General features: G+C 41.6%; 1 protein-coding gene across 2 annotated transcripts in view; it reads right to left on the bottom strand.

Moving 5' to 3' along the window:
- Nucleotides 1-2,364: 2,364 nt before the first annotated feature.
- ZNF827 (zinc finger protein 827) overlaps nucleotides 2,365-23,850 on the bottom strand; it is a 221,367-nt gene continuing 199,881 nt past the window's right edge. The window contains exons 11-14 of one of the 2 annotated variants that reach the window (XM_088448431.1): nucleotides 19,994-20,160; nucleotides 17,439-17,630; nucleotides 14,720-14,897; nucleotides 2,365-7,963 (exon numbers count right to left, since the gene is read on the bottom strand). In XM_088448431.1, the coding sequence (XP_088304557.1) occupies nucleotides 7,156-7,963; nucleotides 14,720-14,897; nucleotides 17,439-17,630; nucleotides 19,994-20,160 (1,345 nt within the window). In that variant the 3' untranslated portion in view covers nucleotides 2,365-7,155. Of the gene's footprint in view, nucleotides 7,964-14,706; nucleotides 14,898-17,438; nucleotides 17,631-19,993; nucleotides 20,161-23,850 lie in introns of both variants that reach the window. The other variant, XM_088448432.1, reaches the window with a different exon arrangement.

Below are 23,850 nucleotides of genomic sequence, written 5' to 3'. Positions count from 1 at the left end.
CCTCTTATTCTTGGTGCAATACACAGACAGTACACATCATGATATCATTGGCTATTTACACAGCTGAAGGTGATGGAATTATAAATCACTCTACATGGACCAGTGTCAAATTGTGGCATTTTTTTCTTTAATTCTTTTGGCGGCGCCTGCAGACATGACATCGGCTTTACAGATTGTTTGTGGCTTTTAAGGAAGTCTAGCAAAACTCTGGGAATCAGAGTTAAACAGAATTTGGTGTACCAAGCATTCAGCGTACTCCTACACGGACATAGATCTGCACACTGATATAAACCAGGTGCCTCCACAGCAGGGTATAAAGGGTTATGCTGATACAGCCTTGTGTTAGATATTTACATTGTTATTATATTTCTGCATATTTATGATCCTACAGGAAACTGAAACATGCTTAAGAATGTACAGCTAGAAGAAAAAATGCCATGAATTAGGCTTGTTGATCTTGTCAGTAAAGCTGCCCTCATTCCTGTAAGGAATCTATGCTGATCTACTGTTGCTAGTTAGTTGAATCTTGTCGCATTTTAAATGTAAAATATACAATATTATGTATGACCAGTATGTAAAACTAAAAACCTATTATCTACTGAGAAATTCAGGACACATAAGAGCAGCTGGCAGAAGTCTGGTAAGTGTGTTTGTTGCCCTTTATTATGGAATGATTTACTATGTCATACCTTATGTCACTTTGCACTGCGATATTATATCCACTCTGTAATGTTTTGTATTACGCTGTGCTATGTTGTCTCCTGTACCTCTCTGTACTGATCAATTATATCATACGTCATTCTGGATTATTTGCTACCAAGCAATCTCTAGTACAGTTATAGAATTCTGTATAATTCCAAGAAATGAAAAGAAAATCACATGAATATGTAAGTGTATCAAACTGGTCCAAAAGGAAATTTAAATATTTGTCACTTCAATTAAAGGCAAGTCATAATGTTTATTATAAAAAAAGGGTGAGATGGAGTGTGACTTCATGCGTGTACTTGGGACACTTTTACTTATGTAGAACATGCTCCTTTTGACACTTTCTAATTTATTAGGACCTATCAACATGACCATGTGCACTGTGTCATCAATCAACCCCCGTGACACTGGTATCACATTTGCATATGATGGTGAGGTGTATGTCCGCCCCGTGTTTGTGTGGGTTTCCTCCTACACTCCAAAAACACAAATGTAAGTTCATTGGATTCTGACAAAAATGTGGTGGGAAATATAGATTGCAAGCTCCACTGGGGAAGGGACTGATGTCAATATGTGCTCTATATAAATAACTGATGATAATTAATTGGGCACTGAGGTAGACTTGCCTACTGTACATATGCATACACAAGAGGTTATGTAAGAAGCACAAGATGGCAGCTCCTCAGTGTAATTGCAGGCTTTGGTCCCACAGTACACCTCAATTTTCAAAATTTCAATGACGCCTGTTTCCAGGACTGGGGAGCAGACACTGCTTGTGCTGTTATGACATCCGGCAGAGAGCCTTACATAACATTTGAGTCTCTCTCTTCTTCATAAATTCTGCAGTTTCTAGAAGATCATCCTAATCTACTACTTTATAGAGGTTTTAATTTATGAAAGTGCAAATCTGGCCCGGTTACAGTGCATCCAGAAAGTATTCACAACGCTTCACTTTTTCCACATTTTGTTATGTTACAGCCTTATTCCAAAACTGAATAAATAAATTTTTGTCCTCAAAATTCTACACACAATACCCCTTATAACAACGTGTAAAGTTTTTTTTTTTTAGATTTTTGCAAATATAAAATTTGTGGGATGCAGTCATAAGGGTGACAAAGTCGAAATTCATCTTAGAACCACTATAAAGTATTTGGCCTTCATCAGGTTGTCATAAATCACTTTTAAATATGTGTATAGGATTAAATATGTAAATAGGATGACTTGGGAAGCAAAAATGGGTGAGAAAGTAATTAGCAAAAGTATCCATCCAAGCGCAGTGCAGAAACAAATACTCATCACACTGACTATTTTAACCTTGTGATTTTGGGAGTTTGATAACTTATTTCATCCACATCTCCCCTAATCCCCATCTGAGATCATATTGTCTGATATGTTGGCAACACATATGTAATAGAAGCTATGGAGGGTCTTCTTGAAGGGCTAAATATTGATCCTGGACCACTGTGTACAGTCTGATACTATTGTACATTTTGTTTATACATTTACTACCTTTTGAATTAAATCAATGGGGATGTAATCAGAAATACCAAATTAGTATGTGTGTGCGTGTGTCTAAAGTATTGAAGACATAATAATTTATTGATCTCCAAAAATGAATACAGAAAACTGAAAGCTTTAATTGTAAACATATTTGCTGCCTGTATACCTATAAGGTAACATTCTCCCAGAAACAAAAGAAAAAAAACAACAAAAACATATATAATACACTCAGTCTCTTTCATGCTCAAAGGTGAGCAGAAATAAAATAAAGAACACAGTGCTGTGAATAGCAATAATAATATCATATAGGAAAGCATTCATGTACACCAAAGTGTTTCTGTTATCAGATGGGGAGAAACGTTTCAGATCATAATACATTACAATGCACTTTTGATCAACATACATAATATCATCAAGGTATGTTCAGGCTTTCTGGTCTGTTTAACAGAAACAAAAGTATATTTTAATAAAATACCCCAAAGTACTACTTCTTAGAAAACAAAAATCTTTTTTAAGGTTACGTCTCAATACTAACAAATGTTATGCAACCGTTGCTGCCTCAGCTAGCAGTAAAGTGCAAGATACGCTGCCACACTTACATTATAACCATGCTTTTAGCATCATTTACAGAGGTCATGTCTAACACCTCGGTACTGCTAGAGGGGTATTTAGCTTACCTTTATGATAACTGATAAATATTTCTTAGTACATTTGTTAAATTAATTTTGAGTCCCTTTGTTATCATGTATCAAAGTGCCTTGTGATTCGCTTGTCTCATTCAAGCCCAGCTTCCTGTGGGATGTAGCAAAGTTTATATTTGCAATTCACAATGTCCCTCTGTGTGTCAGCTCAGTGAAGGATGAATTGGTGCCTGAGAGATTACAGTCCAGTGAAGAAACATGGACTCTTGCTCAGTTCTTTCTGACAATGAAAGGTCTTCAAGTGTCATCGCACCAAGTGTACTGCAAGTACTACTGCATATAACAATGAATTCTACCAGCAAAGGAGCTCATTTGACGGCATAATAATAGTAATGAGAGGGTAAATAGACAATACCCGTACACTTAAAGATTAAAGAAACTGGTTGGTTAAATGAACTAAAAAGGCGCCAATCTAATATTTTGAACACAATTTGCACCATGCATAATGTTGTTAAAAAGCTCCCAGAGCTATGTAAGCGGAACTTTCCATTGCCGCATTCCTAGTGGGCAGTCTGATCCTAGTCACAGGGTTGTGTCATTTTATAGGTGGATACGGACACAAAAATAAATAATGGATTCCCTTTGGAGATATCACACCTTTTTCATATAAAAACTGTAGATGGCCTAACATATTCAGGAAATGATTGCCAATGACCAAAGAGGCAAATCAAACAAAAAAGTCAGTGGCAATTGTGAGGAACACATTGGCACTGGAGCAGTATTACCAGCATAATCTGCTTGTGCAACTTTTTGAGAATCCCAGAAGGGTCAGTTTGTTTAAACAGATGTGACTCTTTTATTTGGGCCTGTGTCTAAAGCATGATTGGATTGAAGTGGAGTGCAAAGAAATAATATGGGTGTAATAAAAGCATGTACCACATACTAAAGTGGGGCATGAAAAAGGAACAGCGCACACTGTATGTATGCTGTACGGATTACAACGTTCCCAGCCAAAAGCCAAGGTGTGGTAAAAGCTAACAGTCATAGACTTGGGGAAATGAGTACACCTTTTATGTAAGCATCGGATGGTTTCAACGGACTGAGCTTTGCTTGTGCAAATAAAGTTGCCCTTCACTAAGAACTGCACTGTAGTTTATACATTGTTACTGGGTTCCACATCGTTATCTGATTATTATTTCAATATTTCAAATGAAAACATATATTTGCCTAAGAAGAGAAACAACATTGTAAATTGGGTAAATAAGATAAAATTATGTGTTTATTAGAAGGACAATACTGCAGGAAATAATTTGGTTTCTAATTAATTGAGTTTAAAAGGTTTTTTAGAACTAGCTACTGATATTAATTGTTTAAGGTTATGAGCATTTTGCAGTTGTGGAACAATCCACAATAGGTAATTACTAAAGCAGAGGTATTTTATTGGGAACTACAAGCAGTTACTCATTTAGCACCAGTGCCAGAGCAGGGCGGCACTGAACACATGACATGAGGGGGCGGGGCCAACGGGAACAGGAAGTACAGCACTGCCCAGGCTGCACTGCGTGCCCGGAGGGTTAATGGCTGCAAGGTGCCATTCTAGGCACTCTGCAAGCCAAATGCAGAGGCTATGGGGCACTGCTCGCACACCACTAGTTATATCCCTATTTAGCCCTACAAATTTCCTCAAAATAAACTTACAATGAAGCCCTGCTGAGCAATACGTGCAATTGGACCATTGGTTTTGAATATTAAAAATGATTATATTGTTAGTAATAGTTTACATTGCATAATGCTAGAATACTAAGTGAAGCAAAAGGTACAATCACTGTATTTTATGAATTATGGGTGCTAGTATAGATATGCCATGTAATGAACTTGGATTGTAGGGCCTTCTGTGTATATTTAGGTTACAGAAATTCTTGTGTGTTCTACTGAGCCTGAGGTTAGGGGAACATATGATGGAACTATAGAAATCCCAGGGGAAGTGGGCAGTGGTAAAAACAAGAGTGCCAGCAAATGAAAGTAGTGCGGAGATTGAATCCTGTACTGCCCAAGGCCTGAGGCGTATATAACACAGAACGATCGTTCAGCTGTTCTAGGGGTTTTCATTTCTTCACAAGAGTTAACCGTAAATAACATATTACCTCTCATATATATATTTTCCGTCAAATGATCTTAGATAAATATGTGTTTTTGTAAAGGATTTAAAATGACACAAGCATTGTTCCACAAAAATGCGATGCCACCAAATAAATTGTTGTCTATATATGTACATCTAAGTGTGTCGGTAACGTCAGTCTTCTCACTATCAGAAGCTTAATAATCTCAATCAAAGGAATTATATTGTTCCTGTAAATGGGAAACATGAAATAGTGCAAGACAAAGCACTGTGCAAATCTGCCACCCAGCATCTCCTACACCCTTATTCACTCTCCTTAGCGGATATCCTTTCTGTTTCCACTGATATAACTCTCTAGTATAAAAAGGTACCCACTGCATATCTACTACATCTAACCTATCACACTCTTCTTATTGGGGAAAGCCAAAACATCAAACATGATTTATTACAGACAGCCCTGAATATCACACAGTAGGCGTGCTGTATTCTTTGCCCTGTGACATTAGGTAGTTATAGCTGGCTGCTAAGTGTACTTACAAACCAGTCACAATAGCAGTAGAAACTTTGCTTCATCAGTTCAGCATTGTGAGCCCTTGACCTGTTCTTCCAGCAGGAAGATCCTTAAGTGAGTGGATTAAAAAACTTCATGCAAAAGCATGTCTGAGTCACTCCTAAACAGCCTGCAGAGCTGCCGGTCACACATCCGGCTCTGTCTGTCAGACACTGCACTGCATGTTTACATCTGTCAGCAGCTGCTGGAAGACAAAACTACCACAGCTCATTTCCTGAAGCCTTTCCTGGAATACAACAGGACAGCAATGGGTTAACTTATACAAGCTTCTTACTTTACCTATCTTTTTACCTGCCATGATATGTAGCATTACGACAAACTGCATAAAGGAACAGATTCACCTCAGATAAAAGGTAATTATGCCAAAAAACTTATTCTTAGCATGTTTTCTTGGATGTGTGAATTATTAAGTTGACCTATATTTGCTTACACATTCACTTAAATGATGTAAATAATCCTTATGAATAATTTGATTAGTTTTTTCTTCATAGAAATGTATATTCCAAAGTGCACCTGAGTCTGCACACAGTGTAGGCAGGCATTTTGTGGTGTGAACCAATATGCAAGAAGATGGAGCGTGAGTTCACCATGACAAGTGATGTCACAGGGTCCTATTGATCTGATTGGTTGCATTCTCAAAATGGCAGCCTCTATTGAGAATGGGGAACCAATGCTCTTAATCTATATTCGTTAAGTCACTTTGAATGGACTAACAGATAATCCTAATAACACCACTCTGACAAATAAATGACTAGAACAGTGTGATAAAAAAAAACCTAACAAGACATAGGTATAGAATGTGACTAACCAGAGAGCCCCAATACTAGGGTCTGAATTACCTGTAATAGATAAATTTGAATACCTTATCCACAGGAGCATTTACTTTATGTACAGGGTGAAGTAAAATGTATTTATGCTAGCAAATCATCCTTTCGGAACATCTTTCTCTCTTTTAGCATCAGTGAAACACTGTATGAGATTCAACAAAACATGAATTCAGACAATTATAATTGTAGCATTGGTGCAGTGGCATATAGTACTAATATATTATGACGTTAAAGCAGAACTGATTATGAAAAAGTTCAGACAGGAAGTATGATATGTCTCTCATAAATAACGGGTTTTATGGTGGAGTGGTATAGCGTTTGGAAATATAATGTATACATTTCCACAGTTATTATGGAAATGATTTTGGCTATATTCAGAGTGTAAGTGAATATACTCAAAAAGCAACTGGTAACAGCTGAAACTCTCTAAAATACTTACTTTGTGTGTGTGTTGGGGTGAAACGCGTTTCTCTCTCAGGCAGATACTGTACACTCATAAGAACGTAGCAAACACTTGGAACTGTCGTTTTAAGTGCAGACAGCAGATATCTTTTAGACACCTTCAACATAAGCAGAGGCATAGAGAGCCAGCAGCTTTATATGTAGAAGTATGCAGTAGGTTACCTCTCTGATTACTTAATTAAGCAGCTTTATGTAAATGCAATAAGTATACACACAGAGCTCATTATCTAATCTTGCTAATGATATACAGTACACATTTTCATACCTTTCAAACCTATATTTTGCAGCAATGTATACCTGCTGGGTATCTGAGACAGAATAAGGGCACTCTCAAACAGTTTTTGCCCTTTCTGTCAGTCCAAGGTAAGCAAGGAAGGAGTGCTTCGGTGTAGTGACACCAGGGGGTGCCGTCTGAGGTCTGGGAGGATGGAATGTGGCATTACAATGGTTCTTAGGGAACAGCATTGTTAAGGGAATGAGATGAGCACATTCTGAGTTCTGGTACCTATCTAAGCATGATAAGTTACCGTTTACTGCAAAGGCTTTAAGTGCTAAATGTGTCTCCATGCCACTGCTTTGAGCAGCAGAGATGGCCACAGTTTGGAGGGCCTGTGAGGCAGACATGACAGAGAGAGGTGATAAGAGGCTTCTAGAGTCATTGATGGTGAGCATAGGATTAGCCTCTCCCTGGTTTGTGGTCTGGATTTTTTTCTCCTCCTCCAAAAATTCACCACTCTGGTGCTTCTTGACATGACGGCTGAAGACAAAAGGGTGGGTGGTCTTAAACAGGCACTCCTCGCAGCTGAAGGTCTGGCGGGGAGAGTGCTTGAGTTTCTTGTGCAAATTGAGATTGTCTTTGCGCTTGCAGCTATAGCTGCACTGGTCACAGTGAAAAGGGCGCTCTCCCGTGTGGACGCGCACATGCTCAATCAGCTTATTGGCCGTCTTTGAGAGGTAGCCACACTGATCGCACTTGTAATGATTCCCGAGCCGATGCTCACGGATGTGTACTTCCAGCTCCAGCTGGTTTGCCTTGACTGACTTGCAGATCCGACACTTGTACTCCATCTTGTAGTGCGTCTTCAAGTGACATTCCATGGCTGCAGGGCGGTTTGTGGAGTAAATGCAGAAGGGGCACCTAGCAACAAAACAGACACAGAAAACAATGCAGACATTTTAGTTTCAGGAAGCCTTATCTCCTGTGTTGACAATAATAACACATAAACCAGATGTTGATTTGCATTGATCATCTGATGGCTGCCAACACTTCAAAATAATTTCTACATATATTATGTTCTGAACGTTTATGGGACCTTATCAGTATTTAATCACACTTTATTACAGAAGCAAATCTATGAAAAATGAAATGATTGACATAATGCAGGAGGACAGGGGCGTAACTAGACCTAGGGGGACCAAATAGTCATCAGGACCAAATGACTATTATCTGGCATGTTAATCTCGCTGAGAAGCGTTGGAAAGGTGCTAAATTATAACCGATTCCCAGGATATGATTTTCGTTTTATACAAAAAATTGCTGCTCAATGTTTTCATTTAAAAATTGAGATACAGTATACAGAAGTCAGGGCCGTAACTAGGGTGGTGTTGCCGGTGCGCACGCCCTCTGGGTGGAACCAGATGCCTATACGTGATAACAGCCACCCGCTACAATGTACCGCCCGCTACAATGTGTAATAGTAGTGGTGTGCCCGGCTCCTTATCTGCCTGGTGCTCTGCTACTAATACAGTCCCAGAGTGCCCTGAGCCACTGGGGAGCCTTTTCCCTGGGGCTGGGGTCATGCATGCAACTTCCAGTGCCGGACACAGACTGCGGCTTCCCCCCGGCTCCCATAGTGATGCTCTGAGGAACTTAGTAATACAGGTAAGTGTGCTGTATTGTACTGGCTGGCATAATGTGTAAGGGGAGGGGGCAGGGGGGATTTGTACTGGCTGGCATAATGTGTAAGGGGAGGGGGCAGGGGGGATTTGTACTGGCTGGCATAATGTGTTAGGGGGCGGGGGCAGGGGGGATTTGTACTGGCTGGCATAATGTGTAAGGGGAGGGGGCAGGGAGGATTTGTACTGGCTGGCATAATATGTAAGGGGAGGGGGCAGGGGGATTTGTACTGGCTGGCATAATGTGTAAGGGGAGGGGGCAGGGTGATTTGAAACTGGCTGGCATAATGTGTAAGGGAGGGGGCAGGGGGATTTGTACTGGCTGGCATAATGTGTAAGGGGAGGGGGGATTTGTACTGGCTGGCATAATGTGTAAGGGGAGGGGGCAGGGGGGATTTGTGCTCTTCCTGGCACAGGGCACCAAAACGTCTAGTTACGGCTCCGACAGAACTGACCTGCTAGCTGAGTGATAAAGCTCTGTAGGTTTTTGAGGTGCACATGCGGGTGGGGGTGAGGAAACGTAATTATAGTGGAGCTAGTGAGAGAGTGAATTAGAGTATGGGCAGTGCCTGCTGCATCCATGACATGAGGGAGGTGCTGCATAGTATTCATGTAGTGCAGATTAAATATTTAAAGGTCATATAAAAACAAAGCAACAAACCCTCTCCTGTGTATAAAACAGGAGCAGAAATAGTAGGATCCCTTCCAGGTATAGCTTTATACTGTTTATATGTGTTATGATTTACAGCATTTCATCCATGGAAAGAGCAGGAGGTGCTGGTAACATGCTTTACTGTCATAGTGTAAAAAAGAAATGTTAATTTAACACTTGTTTAAACAATAAGGCTGATATATTATGGTGTACACACGAGGTATAGGCGTGGGATGCATGTCACAGTATGTGAGGAGAGCCATAGGCCTTAAAAAAAAAAGTTGCAATGGTAGTGGCACTGTCACACATCTGTCCAACTTCAGCGAGCAACAAGAAGTCGGTGTAATATCATGGATGTATGTGATTATAATAGTATACCGTGTGCATAATGTTACTAAATGTATATAGCAGAGGTTTCCAAACTCCGCCATTACAGTCCAGCTTTTAAGGATATCCATGCTTGAGTCCAGATGGTTAAATCTGTGGTACTAATTAAGCCACCTGTGCTCAACCATGGAGCTAAAACCTGAACTGTTGGGGAGCCTTAAACCTTAAATAATAAAGCATGGGATGGAATATGATGTATGGATGGAATATGAATAACTGATGTATCGCTTTGTAAAAGAAATGTCTTTAAAAGATTTATCATTTTTCTCTCAAAAATGAGGATTGTAATAATTTTACCTATGACATTATAAATACATACGTTCATACATAATAACTTAATAATTACATTAGCTGTTCCTGCAATGACCATTTCAGTACACTTTCGCAAAAATTAGGTTGGTCAAATGAAGCAAAAGATCAAATATCTATCCACAGATCCAATATCTATCGTGCGCAGGTAGCAACAAATATGCTATCCATAAGAATACATAGGATTTCTAACAAAGGGGCCTATTTATCAAGTAATATTTTTGGGATATTGCCCAAAAACAGCTGTAATAACTGGATAATTGATAAATGTACCCCAAAAGGCACTAAACTGCAAGGTCGACCAGTATCACAGTATGACACAATTCAAAGGATTCCAATAATAAGTTCCCATGAAACTCTAGATGCAAAAGTAATATCTATATATACACAACAGTGTGGGTCAGATTTAGCTAGCCAGGGGGTCTGACGGGCAGTCCCTTCTCCAGGGAAAAGTTCCCAGCAATATTCAATTAGAGACCTGTGGCAGCAATTAACGTTTATTTCTGCTTCCACCCTCCGGATTAGCCACGTGACTCAACCCACAGCTAACTGCCCCTGTGTGTTACTATATGGTAGAGATGTGCAGGCTCAAATTAGTTCGGATTTTCCAGACAAATTCGGATTTTTCCTGCCAAAAATCATCTCTCAGACATAGGCAAGCATCATCTTTCGTGGACAAACATCATCTTTCCTAGACAAAAGTCCAGTAAAGATGTTTGTCCATGAAAGATGAAGTTTTACTTCTTTCTCAGAGCCGATTTTTGGCAGGAAAAATCTGAATTTGGCTGGAAAATTTATTTATTATTTATTTATTAACAGTTTCTTATATAGCGCAGCATATTCCGTTGCGCTTTACAATTGGAAACATTGATAGAACAAAACAGGGTAATAACTGACAGACATAGAGGTAAGAGGGCCCTGCTTGCAAGCTTACAATCTATAGGGAAATAGGCATTGATACACAAGGATAGGTGCTATATATATTGCAATTTGGTCCGGCCAGAATGCAGAGTTCCTTGGTTGGCTGCATGATCCAGTCACACAGGAATGTCGGCAAAATGTCAGGAGTATGTGAAAGAAAGACAATATGTGAGGTTATGTGTGGACTGTAATAAGACATGGAAGCTATGTGGTCAGTTCTGGAATCTGATAAGCTTGTCTGAAGAGGTGAGTTTTCAGGGAACGCTTGAAGGATTGAAGAGTAGAGGTAAGTCTTATTGTGTGTGGTAAGGCATTCCATAGAGTGGGTGCAGCCCGAAGAAAGTCCTTTAACCGTAAATGGGAGCAAGTAATGCGCGGGGATGAGAGACGCAGATCTTGTGCTGAGCGGAGAGGTCGGGTTGGGAGATATTTTGAGATGAGTGAAGAGATGTATGTTGGTGTAATTCGGTTAATGGCCTTATGTGTAAGTAACAGTATTTTGTATTGAATACGGTAGAAAACCGGCAACCAATGGAGGGACTGACAGAGCGGGGCAGCAGACGATGAACGTTTGGCAAGGAAGATAAGCCTCGCAGCTGCATTCATAATGGATTGTAATGGCGATAGCCTGTTTTTGGGAAGACCAGTAAGGAGACTATTGCAATAGTCAATGCGGGAAATAATGAGTGCATGGATTAGAGTTTTTGCAGTGTCTTGTGTGAGATATGGTCGAATTTTGTATATGTTTTTTAGATGTATGTAACATGATTTTGAGACAGATTGAATGTGGGGAACAAAGGACAGTTCAGAATCAAGGATGACACCAAGGCAGCGAGCTTGTGGGGTGGGGTGGATTGTTGAGCTATCAACAGTGATAAAGAGATCAGATTGGTAACTGTTATTGGCCGGTGGAAATATAATTAATTCTGTTTTAGAAATATTAAGTTTCAGGTAGCGAGATGACATCCAAGATGAAATGGCAGAAATACATTCAGTGACACAGACCAATACAGATGGTGATAAATCTGGAGAGGATAGGTAGATTTGAGTATCATCCGCATACAGATGGTACTGAAATCCAAAAGAGCGGATTAGTTTGCCAAGAGAGGTGGTATAGATTGAGAATAGCAAAGGACCTAAGACAGAGCCTTGCGGTACTCCTACTGATAGCGGTAGCGAAGAGGAGGCAGAATCAGAAAAACGAACAGAAAAAGAGCGATCAGATAGGTAGGAAGAGAACCAAGAAAGAGCTGTGTCCTTAAGACCTAGGGATTGTAATGTTTGTACGAGAAGAGAGTGGTCAACAGTGTCAAAAGCAGCAGAGAGATCTAGAAGAATTAGGAGTGAGTAATGGCCTTTAGCCTTGGCAGTGACCAAATCATTCACTACCTTAGTCAGTGCTGTCTCTGTGGAGTGCTGGGAACGGAAGCCAGACTGAAGTGGATCCAATAAGTTGTGGGTGTTAAGAAAGTGTGTGAGGCGGGTGTAGACAAGTCTCTCCAGTAGCTTGGAGGGGCATGGGAGCTGGGAGATAGGACGGTAATCAGAGAGAGTGTTAGGGTCAGAATTTTGTTTTTTCAGAATGGGAGTAATCACTGCATGCTTGAACAGTGATGGAAAGATGCCAGTAGAAAGAGAGAGATTACAGATTTTAGTTAGGGTTGGGATGAGCACAGGAGACAGAGCTTTACTAATTTGTGAGGGTATAGGATCTAGAGGAGAGGTAGTAGAGTAGGAGGATGAGAAGAGTGTAGATACTTGTGGGGTCAAATGAAGAGAATGTGCCAGAGGGTTCAGGTAGGGAATTGAGAAGGTCACTAGCTGAGGAAGAGAATAACATTTCATTTCGGATATTATCAATCTTGTCCTTGAAATAGGAAGCAAGATCTTGTGCGCAGATAGTAGCAGGTGGCTTGGGTGAGGGAGGGGTAAGAAGCAGTTTAAATGTATTAAAAAGTCGTTTGGGGTTAGAGGCTTGAGCAGAGATAAGAGATTGGAAATATATTTGCTTGGCAGTGTCCAGAGCAGTACGATAAGAGTTGTAGATAGACTTATATGTGAGGAAGTCACTTGGAGTGCGAGACTTTCGCCACTGGCGTTCTACTTTACGTGAGAGTTTTTGTAGATGCCTTGTTAAGTTAGAATGCCACGGTTGACGTCTAAGTCTACGCGGAGTGTGATGGGTAGCTGGAGCTACTTCATCGAGGGCTTTTACTAGAATCTGGTTTAGGTGTGATGCAGCAGTCTCAGGAGAAGTGAGTGCAGAAATTGGTGAGAGTCGTTGTTGTAGAGAGGTAGATAGTTGTTGAAAGTTAATCACATTAATATTTCTGCGGGTTTTAGGAGGTTTGGTTGATTTCACTGACATTGAGGTTGATGTAATGGAAGAGAGTGTGCAGGTGATAAGGTTGTGATCTGAGAGAGGTAGCATTAGTGAAATCAGAAACTGAGCATAGTCTGGTAAATACAAGATCAAGGCAGTGGCCCTCCTTATGAGTAGAGGAGTCAGTCCATTGGGAGAGGCCAAGAGAGGAGGTTAGAGAGAGTAGTTTGGAGGCATGAGGAGATTGTGGACTGTCAATGGGGATATTGAAATCACCCATAATGATGGTGGAGATGTCTGAGGATAGGAACTGAGGGAGCCAGGCTGAAAAATGTTCCAGAAATTGTTGCGGTGGCCCAGGCGGGCGATAGATAGCAGCAACTCGCAGAGAGAAAGGGGTGAAAGTCCTGATAGAATGTACTTCAAATGATGTAAATGTGAGTGAAGGTACCTGTGGGAGAACTGTGAATGTGAAAGATTGGGAGAGTAATATTCCTACCCCACCTCCTTTACAATTACTAGGCCTGGAGGTGTGTGAGAAGTGTAGGTTACCATGTGAAAGTGCAGCAGGGGAGACAGTGTCTGATTGTGTTAGCCATGTTTCTGTTATTGCCAGAAGGTTGAGGTTAGTTGAAATAAAGAGATCATGGATGGATGTTAGTTTGTTGCAGACAGAGCGTGCATTCCATAAGGCACATTTTAGTGACTTGGATGGTGAAGGGAGGCATGCAATGTTTATGAGGTTAGCTGGATTTATAGTTCGTTGTGGGTGTGGCATGTGGGTTGGGCCTGGATTTGGAGATATGTCACCAGCTAATAGAAGTAACAGGAGCGAGATATAAATATATTTGTTGGTTTGTCTGAATGTTTGTTATGGCGAGAGGTTGTGGATGTTATTGTCAATGTGTATAGATAAGTTAAAAGCTCATATGTGTTTGTAAGAGAAGAGGAAAGTAATGAGGCAGCAATATGTACAGAAGGATGAGCTGCAGGGAGAGTAAAGGATGTAGTAGTCTTAGAGATGATTCCATGGAGTGAGATCATTAATAGAAGTTTCTGATACATTTTTTCAATACATTCAATAATGTACAACACACAAACTACTGGTAAGGAATGATATTGTTATTACCTTGTCGTAGATGTTGTTCAATGTTTGTTCAACTGTTTTTTTTAACTGTTATATAATTACACTTTGTGTTATAACACACTTAGTGCTTATAATACACGACTGCCATCGACATCCACGGCTGCCTCTATACTGATTCTAAAATCCGAACTAATCTGAGCCTGCACATCTCTACTATATGGTACAATTTCACAAGTCTGTATAGAAATAATTATACTAAATACAACAGAACATTACATATGCTAAACACAGGAAAAGTTTTTGTACTTGCTTTCCTTACTTGAGCCCACCGGTAGGGACTGTGTGGCATTTTTTGTGTTCTACTAGCTGCTCCGGGGTCTTCATGAACTTATGACAAACATCGCACTCGTACATCCGAGTGATTAGGTGAATCTGCAGGTGCCGTTCAAACATTGTTCTCGTTTTGCAGACAAAATTGCAGAACACACATTCAAATCCTGTAACATAAAAGACCACTTTAGAACAGGACCAAAGTAAAATTAAGCATTCTGCTTTCATATGGGAATTATTCTCTAGATAGAAGATCTAGCTTATTAAAGTTCTGGAACCTGTGAATGACTGGTTATTTTTGTGTGGTAGCTTATTGTACATTTTAGCATCAACTTAAGAGTATCTAAATAAAAGATGACTATCTGCTGCAAACTGACATCACTGCCAACTAAAATCATGTCCAGTCACTGTAAAGATCATGGACATAATGCAAAGATCATCTAACCATATAATATAGAAAATATGGTACTTCCTCATCTTTGCGGCCCCCTGCTGGAGGCGCTGGTTACGCTACTTACGTATCTTCGCTATTCAGTGAAGATACGTAAGTAGCGTAAGCATGAGGAAATACCATTAAGCCCCTTGCGGGCTCGCCGTGCTGCGAGCACGGTGGCTCGCTTCGCTCGCCACAAGGATATATTCCCCCTCCATGCCCACTTGGATGGTAGGAAATGACATTGGACACTGGCTGATCTTTACGGTACTTACGTATCTGCAGATACGATCAGCCACAGTCCAACGTCATTCCCTACCATCCAAGTGGGCGTGGAGGGGGAATATATCCATGTGGCGAGCCCGCAAGGGGACGAATGGTATTTCCTTATCTTTACGCTACTTCCATATCTTCACTGACGGCTCCAGCAGGGGGCCGCAAAGATAAGGAAGTACCGAAAATATTTATGTTATTGTTTCTTTCATGATGTAGCTTGATGCAAACTTGGGGACTGATTCAGAGATGTGCGCTAATGCATTCGCAACTGCTAACTCTTACAGATCTCAGTTGGTAAAATATGTTCATGCCTTCCAAAGCTTTCCCGAGCATAGAGATGCCCACTGCTGCCTTCTCTTCTTCGTCCGACGACATGCAATAGCATACACATCTGTACCAGCGGCGAACTTCAGGCAGTCACGTAGCATGTAAGTCATGTCTGACCAGGCGCAACCACTGCAGCTCTCCTCACACGCAGAGAGCTCTTGTGCTGCATTGATATCGCAATGGCTGATTTATGCACGACCATGAAACAGCATTTATATATTTCCAACCCCCCTACCCTCCCCGTTACCTCCCCCAAACGCTAACTACCTGTCACTCACTTTGCGAGTGTTTCCGATGTACAAGAGTAATCTCAATGCAATCGCTGTGCGTGCGCAGTGCGGCGTTCGCACATGCGTAATGGCAAACAATTGCTTGTTCTGCAAAAATATCGGCATTGCGTAGTTTTTGAATCAGGCCCTTGATATAAACATATTGCATTTGTTTTATGTACATAACAAAATCATATTTATATGCATATAAGCTATATAGAAAAAGATGTGTCCTGTTACTAGGCAGAGTGATCACATACTGTAATGTGAAATATGCTATGCTGCTGAAATGATTTCAGAGAGAAAAATCTTTGCATCACATGCTTGATAAATTACATCAAACGACTTAAAATTATTCTTTTTAATACCCGAAACTATTGTACTCATCCTGTTGTGTGTTTTTTGTTATTTTGTGTTTTTCTAACTTTATGATGTATAAATATATGTCATCTTGGAATCCTCTTGAAATCTGACTAGGTAAGAATGGTGCAAATTGTTTACAACATCACATGATATACACACCCCCTGGCATGCCTAGTGTCCTGAGTAATGCAGTCACTGCAGTCTATAGCCCACAATTCCCAGCATGCCTAGTGTCTGAGTAATGCAGTCATTGCAGTCTATAGCCCACAATTCCCAGCATGCCTAGTGTCCTGAGTAATGCAGTCATTGCAGTCTATAGCCCACACTTCCCAGCATGCCTAGTGTCTGAGCAATGCACTCATTGTACAATCTATAATAATGCAGTCATTGCACAGTCTTTGTGGTCTATAGCCTAAACTTCCCAGTATGCCTAGTGTCTGAGTAATGCAGTAATTGCAGTCTATAGCCCACACTTCCCAGTATGCCTAGTGTCTGAGTAATGCAGTCATTGCAGTCTATAGCCCACACTTCCCAGCATGCCTAGTGTCTGAGCAATGCAGTCATTGCAGTCTATAGCCCACACTTCCCAGCATGCCTAGTGTCTGAGCAATGCACTCATTGTACAATCTATAGTAATGCAGTCATTGCACAGTCTTTGTGGTCTATAGCCTAAACTTCCCAGTATGCCTAGCGTCTACTTTTGCAGTGATCTATAGTGCATAGTTGTAAGACTATTATTCCAGGTATATAAAGCTATATATGTACCTATGTAAATGCACAGTGCATATCGAGCATATAGAGTTGCTGGTAGCACTGAAGAATACTGAAGATGGGTCAATAACAAACTCTGGGTGACAGGGAAGCGCTGCAACTGCCATAGGTGCTATTTTGTTTTCTCAGAGCTGTGAAATAAAGGAAGTGCTAACAAGTAACTGTAAAATAACATATTGTATGTGAGCGGAAACAAGAATGTGTTATAAAAATACAGATGTATTAGAGATAGTATTAATAAAATGCTGTGTTGGGATTACCAGACTAACCTTTGTCTGACTTCTCATCACTGCTAACAAAAGATTGGGTGCCAGGCCCCACAGAAATAACTAACAAGTTGTTTGAAGTTTGGCTCCTCAGTGGGGTGTCCGAATCTTCTTTACTGTTGGCTGAGTCGCTAAGTGCAGACAATGAGGAGGAAGAGGGGCTTATTGATTCAGTGGGAGTCTTTCTTTCATCTCCTATGGCAGGCAAGAGTCAGGGAAAACAAACACATCCTTATTACTTACACATATTCATAGTAGTTTCATAACTTTCGCAATCAGTGATCGATCAGAGGCAGGGCTTGATATAAGGAATTGTATCCTACAGAATGAGGCAGGTTTCCAGGAGGGTGGATGGTAACAGGATGTAGTAATTCACCCTGTGCAGCGCTAGTCTTGCATCATCATTCAGAACTTTGGGTACTTTACACTGGCTTCTAATTGGCTAATAGTGACCAATTTATCACAAGTACAACCCTTACACCAGTAATACAGTAACAGGCTGGACTGTAGTTATACTTGGCAACAATTACGTGCGGTGAGGTCAATGGCTGGGGAGGCATACATGAAGATTGGTCTGAGTGCTGGGAGACTGTCTCACCCCCTACTCATTGTAACTCTCCACTCACTACACTAGGCTTCGGTGTCCATTGATTCTCCTACCTGCATCACTGTGTCTTGTTTTGCTGCTGCTGGCTGAGCTCCGATCTCTAAACACTGCAGTGCACTTCCTGGTCATATGACACATCCAAAGTGTCCATCAGTCCTCAAGGCCCCCCATTCTCAGAGGCATGCCTTTATTAGCTCTCTTTCTGCAGAGTTTACTGCCCGTGGTGTGGCCACGCCCCCAGCTCTGCAAGAAGTGTCTGACCATCCAGAAGTGAGGCTGAGCTATTGCTGCCTCATCTCTCATCTCCCTGCAGTCCCAGGGAGCTCCACAAAGCTGGTGAGTGTTAACTATAAAAATTATTACAATAAACAATTAAGATGTTTATAAGTTATAAATATCTTCTTTGTATTATTCTAATAATTTTTGTATCAAATCTCAGGAGTATGACAGGGGAGGCTCTACGTGCCTACCCTGACTGCACGTCCCTGCTCGGCAAAACACCAATGCTGGATTGGGAGTATGAATAGAAGACGAACGATGTGGTAGAATTGGTGGGGATTACTGGTAAGACTGTATATAATAATGAGCGTTATCACAGTTGGACAACTATAGCTACAGATGGTATATGACTGGGCACTACTTGCTACTACATCAGGCATATTTCTGTGCACCAGCACAGCTGGCATTACTGAACTATACCACTAGTGACATATTACTAGGCATTTATATGGAACGTAAGGGTCCCATGGCCACTATGGTTCAGGCAATACTCACTCTCTCCAGCTCGTACAACCAATGACTCTCTGGATAAACAATTTAAAAGTTACTAATTGTAATGCAGCTGATAGGAAAGACCTTGGCAGCTGCCCAATCAGATGTATCAACAACCTTGAAGGATACTGTCCAACTTCTCCAGGAACAATCTTTAACTCCAGGTGCTGCCAGTGGGGAGTGCACCATGCCCACAATAGTTTTAGAGCATAGGATCTCATGGTTCTTTTACATGGGGATGGTGATAATCCACCCCTGCTCTCCATCCCAATGAAAGATCCTGGGGTTCTCTTTCAAAGAAACAATTTATAGGGTTTTTATCATATTTAACACTAGGCAGTATATTTATTAAAGTGCAGGTTTTTAGAAGTGGAGATGTTGCCCATAACATTTATCTTGAACCTACCAGAATATAATAGCTAGAATCTGATTGGTTGCCATTGGCAACATCTCCACATCTAAAAACCCGCATTTTAGTAAATATACCCCTAGGTTTTAGGATGAACAAACTAGCACATAGCTGTCAGGGTCTCTCTAGAGATCCACAAATAAGTCACCTGCATGATCTGTGTAGTGTATGTTTTATATACAGTACATGTGTAAACAGTCCATAGATGTTCACATAGTGGTTACAGTGTTTGCAGCAACTTGGTGTAAGCAGCCAAAGTGGTGAATACATGCTGATGTAAGGTCCCACATAACTGTGTGCTATTGTTACTGCTGTGTGTAATCGTACAATGCAGGAGCGTTTCTAGAGAGGAGGGGGCCTGTATGCAGTCTCCGACACAGGCCCCCTCCTCTCCGCCCGGCAGCGCACTGAGCTGTGCGCGGCCAGCGCCAGAGTTATAGACTCCGGGCACTAGAGTGTGTGCCCAGAGTCTATAGTGTATGCACATGTCATTGGGAAAATGGCCACAGCGGCAATTTTCCCTGTACTGCGCATGCGCAAAAGACGGGAAAATGGCCGCCGCAGCATTTTCCAGTCGTTTTACAGCGTCGGACCCCCGCTCCGGCGTGGGACTCCGGAGAGGTAAGTAATATTATGGGTGCAGGGTGTGCGGTGCCGGGCCCCCCTGGACCCAGGGACCTGTGTTCCCCACACACCCTGCACCCATTATAGATACGCCCCTGGTAAAGTGTCATTGTCAGAACACTGTACACAGGCACCTCTGTTCCTCACCTGAGTGTTTGGTGCTGATGTGGCTCCTCATATCTGCTTCCTCCATGGTGACAAAATCACAAGTGCTGCAGCAAATGGAATACATCCATTGTTCCTTGTCTACATGGAGCGACATGTGGCTCACAAACTGGACATTCAACTCCGTTTCAAAGCCACAGACATGACAGCTACAGGAATGTAAGAAAAAAATATAACATGTAGCATGCTTCAACTGCAGATTTTGTCAAAAATACCATGTACTTTGATTTACATACACCATAAATTATAATAAATCCATATGACTATTTGTCAGGGTTGGTTGGTTTACACCAACTGTGTATTTCCTTTTAAAGCACTGTGACTTCTTAAAAATAAAGCCCTATATAAGTGAATTCCCCTGGTATTATTTCACATTCTTGTTGTTGGTGGTCTTCAGTTGAGTAAGCTGAACCAATACAGTAAATTCATGCACAAAAGAGCACTAGGGAGGGTGAACCATGTCAGAGAAGTACTAAATCTTCCTAGCATCAGCTGGAATGCCACAAACACCTCCCTTAACAATAATATAGGACAGGGGAAAACCATTAATCTTAAAGGGTAAACAACTGCAACACATTAAAGAGGCAATACACAGAGAAACACCTCATGGTTTAATCTCCTTCATATTTATTATTCCAATTCAAAATCTTCAGTCCTACTAAGATGTGTGGAAGGAAAAATAAAACTTATTCTGGCTCTCTTTTGATGAGAAAAAAATCCTAATAACTTGATGGATTGTTAATGCTAGAAAGCATTAAAACATGGTTGATCAAGGTTTGTAATACATAGCAATGTTTCACAGTATTAATATAAGCAGGATTACATTTTTTTTTTTTCATAAAAAAAAAAAATATTTAAAAACATATATACTTATTTATGTTATTCCAACCTTGCTATTTGTGTAGCCAGTACCTCCTGAAAGGGTCACCTCACAGCACTAGTGATTCATGTTGCATTCCATACTGAGAGCTTGGTTAGAATGCAACAGAACAGGGTTATGCCCTGGAAAGTGGAAACTATATAATGATCCTAGGAACTTTTTGAATAGAGTATATGAGCATGATGAGGGGCTAATATTGTTTTTTGTTAACCCTTTTAATGATGGAGGAAAGAACAGAACTCTAAATATTTGCCTTCTTCCATTTACAGATAAATTGCAAGATGACATTATACAAACAATGTATAATGATGACGGTAATTGGGAACTACATGTTCCAGATGCTGCACATCACCTAGCAAACTCCTCTGGGCAAACAGAAGCAAAGTAGTGCTGCCAAATACAGTTGTAAAGACTGGTTTGTTGCTAAGTAGAGAGCACATGGCACCTCAGAAACCAATTCAAACAATCTGGACAGCTTCCCAGGTTACTCTGCACTATTTCACAAGCTTCCAGGAACTCCATGTCCTAGTCACTGGTGGACACAACGCTGCCAGCGGCTGTTATCTAGTGAGGAGAACTTACACTGTGGAAAAAGCAAGTTCATTGTGCTATACAGTAAATAGACATGTTCATTACGGATTCATATCCACAGTCCAGGAAGTATGTGATTTACAGACTCTAAAAAGTCTGAAATCAGGTTCTATCTAATTTATATATGCTTTAGAGTGTGGCATGTGATTTTATTATATATTTAATTAGCGTTTTTGTGATCACAGCTTTCTCATGCACCCCTGTGCAAGCTCATTAATATTAACCTGTGTCAGCTGCCTTTTTGGTAGTATGATAGAAGCTATGTTTGGTGACTGTCTTGCCTTTGATGTCAGTGATGTCAGTGAGAGAGCTTCCGGCTCTGTTAGAGCCGAAAGCTCTCAGGGTCTCTTGGCCGCAAGCCCCAACCACATGGGTCTCGTCGCAAGCCCGATGGTCGCGATGGTCTTGACCATCGCGACCATCATCATGGCCGCTCGCATAAGCTGTGGGTGGTAACCCACAGCTATGCGAGCGGCCAAGAGGCCGCAACTTAAAAACCAAGAACTCGCCCTGATTCAGAGCGAGCGCTCGCTTTTTGCGAGTGCCTCTGAATCAGGCGCTCGCAAAAAAATCAAATATGGACCAGAGGGACAAATGGAGGTTGCAGCCGGAGAACCCCCTGCAGAATGTTCTAACATCCGGCAGAGGGGCAATTCTGTATTGGACCAAAACGGACAATGCAGATACCTGAACTCTCAAGGTAGCCAGGCAAAGTCTAATTCCGCCTGAAAAAAAGCAAGTATTCTTGCAACCTTTCAAATCTTAGGGTCATATTTTCTGTGAGAACACCAAAGAAAAAATAAATGAAAGCAGGCTTCCCTGCCCTCAGCATTGTCTGAATCACAGTGGCCGAAAAATCTTTGGCCTTGAGGACAGCAGACTCAACAGCCATGCCGCAAAAGCCAGTCGAGGTAAATCCTTATATAGGCAGGGACCCTGCACCAGCAGATCTGGCCGTAGAGGCAGTGGAAGTGGACTGTCTATGGATAGACAAGTCAGGTCGGAGAACCAATGCCTCCTGGGCCAGGCAGGGGCTATTAGAATTATCCTGCCGCCTTCCTGCTTTAGCTTTCTGATGACCCTTGAGAGGAGAGAGATTGGAGGAAACAGGTATGCCAACTTGAAGTCCCATCTCACTGCCAGAGCATCCACGAAGGTGGCTGATGGGTCTCTTGTTCTGGACCCGTACCTGGGGACTTTGTGATTGTGATGTGACACCATGAGGTCTACGTCCAGTACTCCCCACTTGTCCACCAGGAGTTGAGAAACATCTGGATGAAGAGCCCATTCTCTGGCGTGTATGTCCTGGCGACTTAGGAAGTCCGCTTCCCAGTTGAGAACACCTGGGATGAATATTGCAGAGATTGGTGAAAAAATTTTTTTTTGCCCACAGCAGAATTTCCTTAACTTCCTTCATGGCTGCCAGACTTTGTGTGCCTCCCTGATGGTTGAGGTAGGCCACTGCTGTCATGTTGTCAGACTGAATCTGGACAGGCCTGCCTTGTAGGAGGTCCTGCGCCAGTATGAGCGCTCTGTGCACTGCACGAAGCTCCAAGATATTTATTGGTAGGAGACTTTCCTGAACCGTCCACCTTACCTGAAAGGTGTGATGGCATGTCACTGCTCCCCATCCTCGCATACTTGCATCTATGGTGAGGATTACCAAATCCCGGACCCATAACGGATGACCCATGTTTAAATGAGTCGTCTCTAGCCACCAACTGAGAGCCGAACCTCTGACGAGATGCAGATCATCTGAGACTTTATCCGATGATACTGACCATCCAAATGAGCCAGAATCCAATTCTGCAGGTACCTGGAGTGGAACTGGGCATAAGCCACCATGTCGAATGTGGCTACCATGGAGCCCAGCACCTGCATTGAAAAGTGTACTGACACTCTTTGCTTGCAGAGAAGACTGCACATACGAGACTGTAGTGCCACAATCTTGTCTTCTGGAAGAAGAATCCTCTGTCCCAGAAAATCCAGCAGCGCCCCCAATTGCACCATCTGCTGGGTTGGAGAAAGATGATTTTTTCCAATTTATTATCCAGCTGTGCTCTTGTAGGCAGACAATGGTCATCTGGAGATGACATTGTAACATCTCCTGAGATTGTGCTAATCTCAGGAGGTCGCCCAAATATGGCAGTATCTTGACTCGTAGTCTGAGATGAGCCGTCATGACTGCCATTATCTTGGTAAATACCCGAGGGTAGAGCCTGAAATTTGTAATGTCGCTGACCTACCGTCAATCTAAAAAATCTTTGGTGGGATCATGCAATCGGAACATGCAGATATGCATCCCGTATGTCCAGGGAGACCATGAAATCCCCAGGCTCCATTGCCAGCTCTATTGACTGTAGAGTTT

This window comes from Taudactylus pleione, unplaced genomic scaffold (assembly GCF_031769625.1).
Source record: "Taudactylus pleione unplaced genomic scaffold, aTauple2 ptg000021l, whole genome shotgun sequence".
NCBI classification, from domain to species: domain Eukaryota; kingdom Metazoa; phylum Chordata; class Amphibia; order Anura; family Myobatrachidae; genus Taudactylus; species Taudactylus pleione.
Note: the sequence above shows the minus strand (reverse complement) of the source record. Positions and strands in the feature narration are given on the sequence as shown.